Source organism: Hydractinia symbiolongicarpus, chromosome 6 (assembly GCF_029227915.1).
Source record: "Hydractinia symbiolongicarpus strain clone_291-10 chromosome 6, HSymV2.1, whole genome shotgun sequence".
In the NCBI taxonomy this organism is placed as follows: domain Eukaryota; kingdom Metazoa; phylum Cnidaria; class Hydrozoa; order Anthoathecata; family Hydractiniidae; genus Hydractinia; species Hydractinia symbiolongicarpus.
Window position 1 is genome coordinate 14,722,004 of NC_079880.1, and position 14,800 is coordinate 14,736,803.

A 14,800-nucleotide genomic window follows, 5' to 3' on the forward strand; every position below is an offset into this window, starting at 1 on the left:
GTCATCAATAGCTAGGGCTCCACGTTTAGGAAATTTAGGTAGGGTTAACAATGCTTTACCTGCTACCCTTTCTGCAGGTTAATAATTTGTGTCAGCATTGTAGAGCCATTAAGTTTGCTAATGAAAATCATTTTAACTTTTGTCATTCAGGCAAAATGGCCCTTCCTGCTTTTTTGATTTCCGTCGCCGCTATGCGGGGCGGAATCTTTAAAATCGCCTGATGGAAGATAGATATCTATATTATAATACCCGTATACGTCTGTCCGTCCGTCCGTCTGTCTGTCACGCAAAATGGTAGCTTAGCTGCGCAGGTAGCAAGACACACGCAATGCGGTATAAAAAGGACGGGCGAACCCGTGGGTTATTTCCACGGGCTAACGACTAGTATATATAGATAGATAGAAAGAGACAGCGCAGAGCCCGGACGCTGTTAAGTTTTTGTCCAGGCTAAACGCTCGGAAAATCTCATTTTTTCGAAAGCCAATGAAGATACTTTATTTTAATCTCTGTCAATTAAATGACCAATCTGAACAGAGAGTGTACTCTTCGTGTGGCCAGAACATTCCGTGTGCGGCCATGACTAAAAGTGCTTACATTTTGTTGGTCGCCCCTTGCTGGTCTCTTTGATTTGGTCGTAGTAGCTTTATTGACGGGGAGCTAAGCACTATTTTTTAAATTCGTGTATTTTATCAGGTAAGCAACAAAAAATCTTTATCCTGCCTTGGGTAGTTTTTCCATGACTGGACACCGAACTCCTGTTCTTATGGGAAAAAAGGGGGCTAAAAATAACTTCCAAATGACATTCTAATTTTTAATCACATAGGGTTGTCACATAGCTATTGCTAACTCTGACTAATAAATGAAAACAGCTAAATACAGTTGGCTGCAGCAAGATTTTCAAATAATCATTCTAATGTTAAATCCAGGACTAAAAACTAAATCTGCGAACTTGTTCTGCAAAGTAAAGTTGCTGAGTGATTGATTTAGCTCGTCGAAAATGACGGGCTGTTTATTGTGTTTTTATTTAAAGCGAAGCTGCGATAAACTGTTCTTTTTGTAAAGAGTATTAAGCCTATACATTTTTGCGACAAAGTTTACCAGTAAAAAGCGCTCAGTCTGGTGTCACGATTCTGTTAACGGAAACCTTTTCTGCAAAAAATATGTTAGCTGATTGTTTTTGCTATGACTGGGTAATAACGGGTGGTAAACTGTGTTTTTATTTCTGCTTAAGTTGCAGTAAAGTTATTTTTGGAAAAGATATTACACTCGTAATACTATTATAATGTTGTGTGCGCTTTACTTGATTTACGACATACTGCACACCGGGACTAAAGAGCTTCACCTGACTTGTGGTTCTTATTAAGTGCTCCTCAGGGCATTCACCGACAGGTCACAAAGTTATTTGTAGCTTAACCTGGCGTCTCTCTTTAATAATAGCCGTATTCTGTCTGTCTGCCCGCAAAAGAACATCTTGCTACGGAGCCCGAGGATTTTCCACGGGTTAACGACTAGATAGACTAGTCAACTAGATAATAGAAACAAACCGAAAAAAAAATTAAAAATAATTTTAAAATCAATGTAATCTTCTTAGAACACAAAAATGTTTTCTCAGAAGTGACACAAAGCTACGGTGGCATATTTGTGCCACCTCGACTTATATTAAAATTTAACACGTTTTTAAGTTATAACTTGAGTTATAACTTCTTACTCGAGTTATAACTTATAACTAAAGTTATAACTTATAACTCGAGTTAGAAGTTATAACTCGAGTTAGAAGTTATAACTCGAGTTAGAAGTTATAACTCGAGTTAGAAGTTATAACTCGAGTTAGAAGTTATAACTGGAGTTATAACTTAAAAACGAGTTAAATTTTATTATAAGTCGAGGTGGCACAAATATACCACGGTACAAAGCGAAGCAAATAATTATTAAGAAACTTTGCTTTTCAAATGATGATTTGCCTAAATTGTTTTGCTAAAATTAAAGCTATGAACTCTTTGCCGGATAGTAAAAAAACGTCAAAACGGAATCGAGAGAACTTTAATTTCTGATTAGTCCTTCACTGCAAAATGCGAACCTCATTGGCCCTTTAATTAAAGATAGCCGTAAAAGATATCCAAAAATCTTCACCGTGGTGCGTGGTTAACACAAGTCGCGTTTAACGCACAACAGACAGACGACGGCTATTATTAAAGAGACTAGTCGTTAGCCCGTAGAAAAATCCACGGGTTCGCCCGTCCTTTAAATTTGCCCGTCGCAACAAAGCGGAAAGAAATATATCGCATTTAATATTTGTGTTTCCATAGCATGTCTTTCTAACTTAGCGGGGGGTGCGCGCAGAGACAGACGGATTACGTCTATTATTAAAGAGATAATAGGTTTGTTTAGGATTTATTTAGGATGTATGTAGCTGTCGGAAGACAAAAAGCACCTCCAAGCGAATAATAGCATGATTTAGCACTGACAGTTGAATTAAAAGAGTTCTGACAGTGTTCAGAAGTGAAAACCATGTCGTTTGAAAAAGTTATAAATTTAGTTAGGGTAAATTTGATTTAAATCCATGAGAATTAGGCAAAAAAGCCTAAACGCAGAACTACGATCGGTGTTCGTAATATTTACCTTAACTATGTATATTGGCATGGTAGATTACGTTGAAAAGAATTATAAAATTTTCGTGAGACATAAGTTCGTGATATGGTTTAATAATCATGTGACTGTCCCATGGTCCGGGATTTTTTATTGTGAAAATTACTTATGGTTCATTTTTATTTGTAACAGCTTTGATTGGATTGATATCTAATTCGTTCACAATGTGATCTCCAAGTTCCTGTTCTGTGAGGTTTGGGTGAACTTTTTCAACAAAGTCTGATGTTCCTTATTGTTTTGGTGTGGCTACGTACAATTTTAGAATTTTCAAACAACTTAAGTATATCTACGTTATTTTATATTACTTTGTCACATGCCTTTAATAATCTGGGAAATCTTCAATCTAATTCTGGGCCGTAAAATATAACAACCAAGTGATTTTGTTAAAAATGTTTTATACATTGAAAAAGAATTTTATGTGATATAGCTCGCCGAGTTGGGTTGCAGCAGAATCATACCTAATTTTTATTGTTTTATTTTAATGCAAAATTTCTACCTCATCTGGCGTAAAACCTTACTTGCTACTTCTCCTGAGAGAGCAGGTAGTTTCTCATGTTATTGCTGCAGCCCAACTAACTGGAATGACGTCTTTATTTTCGTGCATGAATAAAGCTATCTTCATGCTTTCGACTTAAAATATATACATTACTTGCAGAAAGTATTAGTTTTCTGTAGAGAAATGGCAGCCGTAAAGCTAGCTAAATTATATTGAAGATGAGGCACAGTAATGCCAGCGTCTAGGCATCCCTGAAGATTGTGTTTATTTTGTAGTCTGTGTGTAGTTTTATTTCTGTTGTATGTTCTTAACCTTAAGTTTTGTGTTAAATGTTACACTTCATTAACTTTATGTTATATGTTAGCATTTTAATGTATATTATTGTTGTTCCAGTTAACGGCCCATTTTGTTACTTTTAAAGTTCTTTTGTTTTTTATATTGTGGGTTTTGTTGCGTTTTACATTTTTAGCACATAGCGGATTCATGTGTGTATTGTTAGTTAGTATGTATGTATAACTGTTTGCGTGTAATGTTGTTTGGTGGAGGTTTAGACAAAGTGGTTAAGTAAGATATTTTGTTTTGTTTTAATGTTTCTATTAGTCTATGTTTATTCTTAGTCTAGTACTTTCCCACTTGATTCCCATCTTGTTTGTTGAGCTGGTTATTTGGGCTCTTCATTCAGTCTTCTCCCTGGCAGGTGGAGGTTCTTGTGCGTGCTTGTTTGCTTTCTTTTTATTATTTGCTCTTTTTGTACTTTTTATTAAGTAAAGTTTTGTATTTTTATTTAGCGTTTTATGGAGTAAAATCTATTTTATGTTGAATTAGTTTATTTCCGTTTGAACCAAACCAATAGTTCCCACTTGTTTGTGAATGCAACACTAATAGCCACGTAAAGCACGTAGCTACGTAGGCACGTAGGCACGTAGGCACGTAACCACGAAGGCACGTAAAGCACGAAGGGACGCAATTTAGTAAAATCTGGACTTTCCACGGGATAGTAACTATTCTTTATAAAAATAACCGTATTTTGTTTGTCGGTCAAAACTGAACCACGCACGAAACATTTAAACTACAAATAACAAATTGATATACTTTTATCGACTTAGCTGCAACGGGCAAATTCCCGTGTACGAGAGAGTATGAACCTTTTAAGACCAGACTTTTATAGTTAAGCCTTCCTATATAATTATATAAAAAGACAAATTATACTTCTGGGATTAAATAAGTTAATAACTCGTTACTAAATTTTTACACATTGGAGATATACATTATGCAAATTTCTTTCAAAACTCGTTTCAATAGAAGCTAGCAAATGAACAGGAAAAAGAGAGAGTTTATTCTCAATCTGTTTTAAGGTTTGTGAAACGATGCACATTTTTTTTGAATTATTTATCAAGCTAACTGTGTTTTTATTTGCGAGTTTGCTTCACATATCAATTACTTATGCAAAATTATTGCTTCCCTATTGGACATTTATATCAACGTTATATATTATTTCTTAATAATTCATTTGTTGTATAGATTTTTTGCATTTAGCTGTATCATACATTTCGTGAAATCATATCATTTCAAGCTAAGAACTGTAACAGTTCATTTCTTTTAATCGAATATTTTTCTTTTTCTTCATTTTCTGAAGAAAGATAAACACTTCCGTTTTAGGAAGATAGTCATCTCGATATGGGTGTTTTAACGACAGGTTTGTGATTCTTTATTTTCTCTACATCCTTTTAAAAGTGAGAAAAACAAAGCAATATTAAGTCTTTTTTCCTGAGAGCACACAAAGACTTGATTTTAGGTCACAAAAGTTTGTAATATGCTTTAAAATGATAATAAATGCTCAATTTGTAAGAATGAAAAAACAACAATTTATGTTGACCATGTGAAAAAAGCAGACTTAAACAAAACCTCTTAATTTTTCTAAACACAGAAGGTAAAGTTTTCTCGTTTAAAAAGGAAATTATATTTCGATTTTAAAAAGACTAAGAGCTAACCTGTTAACTTCTTCAATGAAACGTTACAAACTTTCCCTGCAAAGAAAACATTATTTAGTACAGCTACAACATCTTACTAAATTTCTGGCCTGGTTCTATTATTGACGACCTTAAAACTTACAATTTTGCATTGCCATATAGGTGATTGTCAGTCATTGACATACAAAGAAATCCAGGTATGGAAAGAGCATATTAAGACTCATGGAATCATCCAGTTTATCAACTGGTACAACAAAGTGAAAGATACTAACCACGACACACTTAAATGGGGAGATGAGGTAGATCTTTTTAAAACAGATTCTTAGTATTGCAAGAAATAATAAATTCACTTTTTGTATGGTCTATCTGATGAATGTGGAAAACAAAAACTTGATGGAGCAATTTATACAGCTTTACCTTCAAAGTTTTAGTTATATGTTCAGACATAACTATGACTTTTTTCATCAACCTATTTGAAAACGCATGGTAATATGAGATGGAAAATAATTATTAGCTATAACATACTTTGGTGAATTTTAGCACTAATCTAAACTCACGTAGCAGTTCATTGTAGTGTTGTTCTTTTACTAACTATATCATCCCACTTAGTAGAAAGTAATACGGAAGGCCTTAAGAGAATCTGTAATGTTTGGGCTAGAATACATTGCCGTAAATATAAGTATGCAGCTAAGTAGTATCCGCTTGTTTACTTAAAATATAGCAGTTGGAATCAAGCATGCTTTAAACGGGGAATTTTCATTTTAGATTGAAATGTTCATGTTGAAGTTTGACAAAAACAAAAAATCAGTGAAGTTGTTATTGAAAGCGAAAGATTTATTGAATACTCTCCAAGAAGCTGAAAACCAAAACCCTGGGTAGGACTTTAAAATTTAATATTTATGAGTTGTACGAAACACGTAGATATTGGATAGAACTGATTCGGACAGGAATTGTGAATTTTTTTAATATGCAATGTTTTTATAGCATGTTTTGCATCGGGGCTAATAAATGTAAAAAATCTTTTTTTAAAAAAATAACTAATTTTTTTCAAACATTTACCAAAAAAGCCACGTCCAAAGACTAAATAATCTTTCCACTTCGTGAAAAAGCTTAATGATTATTTTATTTTTCCTTCCTTAGTCAAACAGACACAGCATGGCGACCAGAATTCACAGAGTATATGATGGAATGTAAGTATGTTTTAACCGCCCGCCTAGTAATCCCGTCTTGTACTCTCGTCTTGTACTCTCGCTTGGTTCTCCCGCCTCGTACGCCCGCCTGGTATACCCGCCTGTAGGTTATCCTCCGTCCGTCCGTCTGTCCGTCCGTCCGTCCGTCTGTCACGCAAAATGGTAGCTTAGCTGCGCAATAGCCAGAAGCACGCAATGCGGTATAAAAAGGACGGGTGAACCCGTGGATTTTCCGCGGGCTAACTACTAGTTATTCTAAATAACAGTGGCCTAACGTTGGAAATATATTTAATTAATAATTACTTTTGCGTCACTTTCGTATATTTTGATATTTAATTTATACACATTTTTTTAAATTATTTAAATATATAATGATTTTTAGCATCACCTGGAATGCCCTATGGTGGAAATATTGCTCATTTTAATACAGTGGAAGCGAATATGAAATTGCGGTAAGTCGTGAAATGTTAGCTGGACACACACCTAGTTGAATAACGTACATCAAAATTAAATTCTCTGGACTGAAATAAATTTGATTTAAAAGCGGGAAACTTAAATACAATTCTGAATTCTTTTTTCAAATTAGACCAAGTAAAGCCCTCCCGCAGTTGATATTGTTTGTCATAAAAGAAATGAAACTGAGTGTGGTTATTTTAAAACCACGAATATTGATTGGTTAATAACTTCAGATTTTAACTTCAAATTTAAATTTGACCGAAAACATTTATTTTAATTTGACGCCTTTCATGCGTCAGTGGAGCGAACACAATAATTTAACTAAACACCAATTTAATTTCCGTACTAAATGTTGATGCATATGTTGTAAATAATAAATTTATTTTTGTTTTAGACGTGAAGAACTTTTGTCTCTTCTCAAGCAAAAAGATGAATTTGTTGTCACAATGTCGACTTACCCAAGGTAGTGACCACTTGCTTTGTCATTTCATAAAAGCATACTTGTAGTTACGTAACAATAACCTTTAACAGTTTAAGAAGCCGCACCCTGCTACTCCAATGGGTGTGATTCTGCTATTGTAGCAGAACATAAAAGAATTAGAATAATTAAAAGATAAATAAATGAATGGATGAAAGAATAACAATATTCAATCAAGAATAAATACAGAAGTGACGACTCAAACGATTCTCTGGGCACATCAAATTTTGTATTTGTTTTATTTATCATTTATTTGGCTTCTATTAGATAAAAATAGTTTTTCTGCGAAAAAAAGTCTTATAAGATCATTTATATCATAATATTTCGATTTTTTTACCCGCGTTATCTGTCAACATAGGATAATATAAATATGAAATTTATACTTTAAAATTTTTTTTTAGTTAGACATAAATCTACAATTTTGTTTTTCACTAAAACATCTTTAAAAACAGTTTTAAACAAAGTATTAGTTTTTTCTTAAACAATTACTAAGAATTACTTGAAGGATTATATAACGCTCAAAATGTTGATTTTCGAAGAATTATGAGACCCAAACAAAAAGTATGATTCTCATAACAAAATTGCGGCATGCACACTTCGAAAAACTGCAAAGTTTTAGTAATACTATAAGCTTTTCGTTTGAATTGTAACTTATTTCGTTTACATTTTATTTTGATTTGATCTGAAATTCAGATTGGGTTGTGAGGATACTTTTTATCCACCTTTGGAAAATAAAGTTGACGAGAACGATGCTACAAGATCAATTTATGTATCTGACGAAGTTCTCAATCAGCTGCACCCAAGATTCAAGTAAATTCCTTAATTCATCCTAATGTTCTTTGTACTCTGAAAAGCTGTAAACCGCTGCAGTGGATAGTGGTTGTTCACTGTCTCGTTACTTTATCTTTTATAGCGCTATTGACTTTCCTACATGTTTGAATAGAATGCAAGAATTTACATGACTTGAAAGATAAAAACTAAGTTGTTTGTATTCATTGTAAAAAGTTTCAACCGTTTCTAAATAAGAACACTAAGTTATAAATAAATTACACGCTTTTTCTTTGATCAGAATATGTTCTCTAAGGATACCAGACTGGTATTTCAGGTTAAAAACAAAAAGTCTATTGTGTAAAACAGAAGAGGAATAAGGATATTTGCCAGCCTGGTTAGAATTTTTATCTTAAATACATATTATAATTTTATATTGTTTAGAAATCTTGCCAAGATGATTACAATGCGTAAAGAGAGAAAAGTGTACGCGGAAGTACCAAGTACGTACATTAACTAAACACGAATATGTCCAGCATTTACTTTTATTCCATACTGCCAGCCTTCAAGAGAAGGCAATTCATGCGTTTAGGAAACCTAGTGTGACAAGTCCTCCTCCAGGGCGACTTAATAACCATTGTTTTTAATTCCCTTTTTTATATCGTGTCCCAAAGAGTTTAAAGCATTACATTTTAAATGCAATACGCTATTCTCAATTTAATAATGCTAAGATAAGCTTGGCTTCGCATTCAGGCAGTATGTTGTTTTTTCAGTTTTTCGAGATACGAACACACCATCCCCATTCATGGATAAAGTTTCAGATGATGCAGTTGAAGATAAAGAAGTATTATTGCCAGATCATGTTCATATGGATAGTGTGACGCAGGGATTGGGTTGCGGTTGTCTCCAGGTAATATCTGAAATAACTTCTCCAAGTTCTTATATGGCGGAAATTTCCTAACGGACCAAATTACCTGATCTAGTTAATCCTAACGAAATCGTCAATATATTATACAGCAAAAATTTGTTATAATCAATTTTATCTAAGAAGACTACTATATCGGTAAAAAGTGACCAAATCTTTTTTTTTTTTTGACTAATATTTTGTATCGTTTACTATTTTTTTACCGATTTTATTTTTGCCGACTAAGTTTTTACGACGTTTACTTTCGATTTTCTGCCCCTTAGCTAGCACATTAGAAACCAAAATTCCTGTAGAATAAAAAAATGCAGAGTTTGGAGATTTTAATTGAAATGTTCAGTTAAAATTTTTACATTAAAAAGATTTTTAGATTTTCTTTGCATATCGCTATCATTGTTCATTATCCATACTTGTTTTAAATGTGCTTGCTTTTAAAAAAAATATTCCAAAAATTATCCTGCAAAAACTAAATTTAACACTAGTGACTAATGTTTTTACAAACTAAAGGTTTGTACCGAATATTTTTAGCTGACTTTTTTTACCGACAAGGTGTTCAATAGTTTCAATACCTTATCAGTAGTCGTCACTTATTTTAGTATCAAATAGCACACACAAACGCTAGTGGCGCAGTTAGAGTGCCTGCCTTTAATTTTTAATCCAGCGAATTGCATATTTATTTAGCAAGTCTTTTAAACTGATGGTTTTTCACTAGGTTACCTTTCAAGCATGTAACGTACCTGAAGCAAGAGTACTGTATGATCAACAAGCTGTTCTCGCACCTATTGCTGTAAGCATGATTTCAATTACAATTTTACTTTTAAAAGTAAAATAGACATAAGTTAAGATTCTAAAAAAATATTCTAAGATCCTAAGTTTGTTTGCGATCATTGATAAGTGAACTATGTCAATTTCACAGTGCGTATGTTACAGACGCAATGTTTATAATTGCTTGCGGAACGAACTTCGAAATTCCACCCTCTTATACAATATATAACGTCCGTATTTGTAACATTAAACCGTTCATTTACGGTCATACTACCAGGAAGAACTTTTCGTGTTTTAACAAGTTTTTCATTATTCGTAGCCGCCTGAGTGTTGCAATGTGTTGCGTTGGAAGAGATTTGTGATTCACATCTTTCTTTTTCTTTCTACCAACAACAGCTCAAATAGAATTTTAAAATACTGATGACCGTTATCAAATCTTTAGATGGCACTGTCAGCCAGCTCTCCCTGTGTTAAAGGCTACCTTATCGATACTGATACAAGATGGAACAACATCTCCATGTTGTGTGATGATAGGACAGACGAAGAATTAGGAAAAGTGGTAGGTTTTAATTTTAAATGGCCATGCTGCAGTTGATGTGTTATTTCAATTTAGGAATTTACAGAGAAAATTAAAGACGTATTTTTTCCACTTCCACTTTTTCCGTCTTTCAGCTAAAACAATTAAGAAAAATCTTGAATTTCCGTCATTTTTTTTTTTTTTTTGCTTTTAGCCATTGAAAACCAAACAATTTCGAATTCCAAAATCTCGCTATGGAAGTGTAGATATGTTTATTTCTCCTGACGGAGAGAAATATAACGATACCCCGGTTGTGTACAGAGACGATCACTTGAAACTTCTCCTTGATGCAGGTGAGTTATGTCTTGGTAATTCTTGTTTTGATGTGTAATTCTAAAGCATTTGTAAGTAAGTTCATCTTCGCATACATGACAACATAATCATCATCTAGAAGAATGTAACTTATCTGTTTTACTTATTTAGGCATTGACCGCCAAATGGCTGAACATGTCGCCCATTTATTCATCCGAGATCCTTTGGCTGTATACAAAGGTCAGCTAGATATTGGAGACGAAGACGAGACCGATCATTTTGAAAATATCAATTCAACCAACTGGCAAACGGTTCGTTTCAAACCACCGCCACCTGGAAGTGATATTGGATGGAGGGTTGAGATGAGACCGATTGAGGTAAGTTTGTGTTTCATTAACACATGGTTTTAGTTGTTAACATTATCATGTTGCATGTTTTAAACAAGGTACTAACTTCTATACCTACCCTGTTTCAGTAGGTTGGAAGATGGTGAGGTGATTTTGAAGGAAAATGCATTAGCAAAAGTTGTATTATCGAAATTGACATTGTATATTTTAATTTCGTGTAAAATCACCGTGTGTCAGTAAAAAATCATCCCTACTTGCAACGTTTACGCCAGAGCAGTTTTGTAAATTTCCTGTACTCTCCAAATTTATTTATTTTTCTTGAATGACACAATAGTGCTTTTTAGAGCGACCATAAATGGTCAAAATTCTCTTCCGTAGTTAAGTGTTCTTCTTATTAATAAGTTTTAGCTACCTAGCTAAACACTGTAGTTGTCATAAATTGATCTGAAATTCTAACTAGGTTAGAAGTTTTCATTGTCTTCTTGTTCTCTGGGATTCCATCCTAACGGTTGACTCTTTCTCCCCACCGACTGTAACTATGTTACATTACCGCCAGAAATACATATAGCATTGCTCTAACGTGTTTGCCTGATGCACAATCCGGGTAGCGATGTGTAGATGGTTTCGAATGGGCTGACAACACTACATCCAAAGTGCGCTACAGTGGGAACTCGAACCTACAACTTTCTGATTACAAGTCGAATGCGCTACCACTTTACCATCTCCTCTACATAAATGGTTGTTGTCTCTAGTTGTGACTTTTTCCTCTCATCGTAATTCTTCTGCTGTTTTAGACCCAACTGACAGATTTTGAAAATGCTGCATATGTTACGTTTATTGTGTTGTTGACAAGAGTGATTTTGTCATACGATCTAAACCTTATCATACCGATGTCGAAAGTTGAAGAAAACATGAAGAGAGCTGTAAAGAGAGACGCTGTGTCAGAACAAAAGTTTTACTTCAGAAAGAATCTTGCAAAAGGTAATTAAAGATACGAATTATTTAACATCAGAAAATTAGCATAAAGAGCTTTAATATAAAATATCCCACGACAATTGGAGCAAGCCTCCTCAGCACTTGAATTCTTGCCCGGTCCTCTTTTAACCCTTAAAGGACGGGTCCCACATATATCGTTGAAAAACCTGGCAAAAATTGTTCCACGTTGAACCACCATAACTTATGAGGAATAGATTGTCATAAAAAGTGTATTTATTTTTTTGCAAAACAGAAAAAAGCTGTGATTGCTTTTTGATTTAAAATTGGAAAACTGCAGCCACGCTCACTCTATGTTTTTTTAAAGTTTCGATTAATAATAACAAATGAAATATGTTGGGAAAATATTCTTTACATATATGTGAATGTTTTTCTCTAAACTCAGGAAAAGATGAAAGTGATGAATATGAAGAAATGACAATGGATGAAATCATCAATGGAAAAGGAGAAGAATTTCCTGGCTTGATCGGGGTTATTGATTTTTATCTGAGTCATTTAGACATTGATGTTGACACTCGATGCACCATCACTCAATATCTGAAACTCATTCGTGGACGTGCTTCAGGTAATAAGAAGGACACCTATATGCTTGTATTATATATCAACCACAGCAACAGCATATAAAATAATCAACCAGTTTTTTCTCTGAAAAATATCAGTACCAAAAAATATAAATAAGCATTTGCACTGTCTCTTGCAATAGACGTGTTTTTATGACAAACGTCTTTTACGCAACCAAGTACTGAAGCTTTTAAAAAGAGTGCTGTAAAAAAAGCATATTTACTTTGTGTATCTATAGATGAATGTAAGATAAAGGCAAATTTCCAAGTAAAAATTAAAACGAAATTCAGAATCTTAAATGGCGAAACGTCTTAGAAACTTTCTTTGCCTTGTAAAAAGAATTCTTTCGCTCTTTTGTGTACGCAAGACAAGCAAAACAACATGTAAAGGAAAACAAACATGTAAATTATTTTTATCAACTATAGGCGAACTGATGACAACAGCCAAATACATTCGCAATTTTATCCGAAGCCATCCAAAATATAAGTTTGATTCTGTTGTCACAGACGAAATAAACTACGATTTGATGGAGAAATGCGCGAGAATCACAAAAGGAGAAGACACATGTCCAGAGTTATTTGCTGATCCGAACACGAAGACGTGTCACATTGTGCATGAATCATGCAAAAAGATGTTGGAAGAGGTGGAAAAGATAACCAAGAGTTTACCTGGAAGGAAAACATCTGAACTATACGTTCAATAAGCAATAGCTATAAAAGTATAAAGAACGTCTGGAAGACTATTGTTATCTTTGAAAGCTCATGCTTTGTTTGCAGTCACTGAAAACCAAAAAAAATCTCCTCATATATTTCTTTGTTATTTAGAAAGTTGTTTTAATGAATCACATCAGCTACCAATAGTTGCCTTAACACTTGGTTGTTTCCGTGCACGTACTTGTGTTGAAACTAGTAAAAGCTAAATTATAGCTATCTCTGTTTTCTTGGTTTCCACAAATGAGTACGATAACAATTCTACCGCCAAAATATTGCAATCTGGATGCAATATTATTTAAAATAATTAGAACACGTATGTTATATAAAATTTTGTTTTTAATTACTATTAAAACCTTTACTAATAGATGTAAAATAAAAATATTGCATTTTTTTTTAATGTTGTATAAGAATTGTAATGTGAAAAACAATTATTTCTAGAAAATTAGTTGTCGTTAGTGGGTGTACGGTCAAGGTCTGAAGTTTAATAATAGACGGAGATTTGACGGAGTAAGCAATAAAACTGCCAGCAGTTTGTGTGTTTTGGGGTGACCAGTTTTTATGCTTTGCTACCAAAATGGGAAGTCCAAAGTTCAATACACTTCACTTGCGTAAAAATCCATAATGGCTACCACTTTTGTAAAAGGTCTGTTTGTTAGGGTTCTAGGTTTTTACTGAGTCTTTTTCTTTATTCTTGCAGCTTCCCAACTTACGTTATATTTTTCTCGATGATTTTGTCTGGTTCAGCAAGTCAAACTCTTTTTCTCGTTTAATCGTTAACATCCCCTCATTATGATATTAAGCTGAACCTGTGGTTTAGTATGAAAGACTTGAGATAGGAACATTAAAATACATAGTGCTGTTAAGGGGAGGTTTTCATTTAATCGAGAATGGTTTCTTCGATTGGTGTTGATTGGAATATTAGAAAGCAATCCTACATTTGCACGATCGACGATGATCAATTCAACCAATTTTGTTAAAGTGAAAAGCTGCCTTTATGTAGTTGCTCAACTTTCACCAGTATGCTTTTTATAAGTACAACGCTTATAAGCATATTCAGGCTCAGATATGAGAATTTTTTAGCCATCTGCTAAGCATATTGTCCAGCCTTGGGAAATCCTTCTGATGTGTGTTTTTTCTTGGGTTATGGATGCGTATGTTAATTAACCACAGAATTTTAACACAATTAGACTTATTAACACCAGTATACTGTCTGAATTTGCCTTGTGTAATTATACCTTTAGGTTTGTCACTGTGACGTGAGAGAAGATGTGAGTTTGTAGTGGCTTGGAAGAAAATTTTGTCGTGGTTATTCACGATTCTCAACAGTAAATTTGAAAACTATTTTTTCTTTTTTAAATATGCCTCACAGAAATATTATAATGTTAAACAACATCTCCTAAGGGTTTGGAAGGGATGGGTCAGTATTCATGACATTTTAATTGTATCTTCGACAAACTGGGATAGTACCTCTGCTATCTCGATCATAATTAATATAAATTTAAAATTGTGCAATGTTTCTAACAGAGCTACTCGTTACCGTACGAATGAACTGAACAATCGTATAAGATGATACCCTACCTATTTTATTTTGTGTCACTCCATCAGGAGTTTAGCAGATTAAAAAAGCCTAGTAATCGATATAATAAGAGCTCTAGCGAAGAGGTTG

The 14,800-nt window shown here is 33.8% G+C and overlaps 1 protein-coding gene across 2 annotated transcripts; it reads left to right on the forward strand.

The window, feature by feature from the left end:
* Positions 1 to 3,619: 3,619 nt before the first annotated feature.
* Positions 3,620 to 13,576, forward strand: LOC130647321 (glutamate--cysteine ligase catalytic subunit-like). 2 transcript variants are annotated; one of them, XM_057453124.1, is made up of 17 exons: positions 3,620 to 3,706; positions 4,802 to 4,838; positions 5,275 to 5,411; positions 5,878 to 5,987; positions 6,253 to 6,302; positions 6,685 to 6,754; positions 7,153 to 7,221; positions 7,930 to 8,046; positions 8,449 to 8,507; positions 8,778 to 8,914; positions 9,639 to 9,713; positions 10,134 to 10,250; positions 10,423 to 10,561; positions 10,692 to 10,897; positions 11,662 to 11,848; positions 12,246 to 12,425; positions 12,847 to 13,576. In XM_057453124.1, the coding sequence occupies exons 2-17, from the start codon at positions 4,820 to 4,822 to the stop codon at positions 13,122 to 13,124; spliced, it is 1,950 nt and encodes a 649-aa protein (XP_057309107.1). In that variant the 5' UTR covers positions 3,620 to 3,706; positions 4,802 to 4,819; the 3' UTR covers positions 13,125 to 13,576. The 2 variants fall into 2 exon arrangements, with proteins under 2 accessions (XP_057309107.1, XP_057309108.1); XM_057453125.1 differs by lacking the exon at positions 3,620 to 3,706 and adding an exon at positions 4,479 to 4,497.
* The last annotated feature ends 1,224 nt before the right edge of the window (positions 13,577 to 14,800 follow it).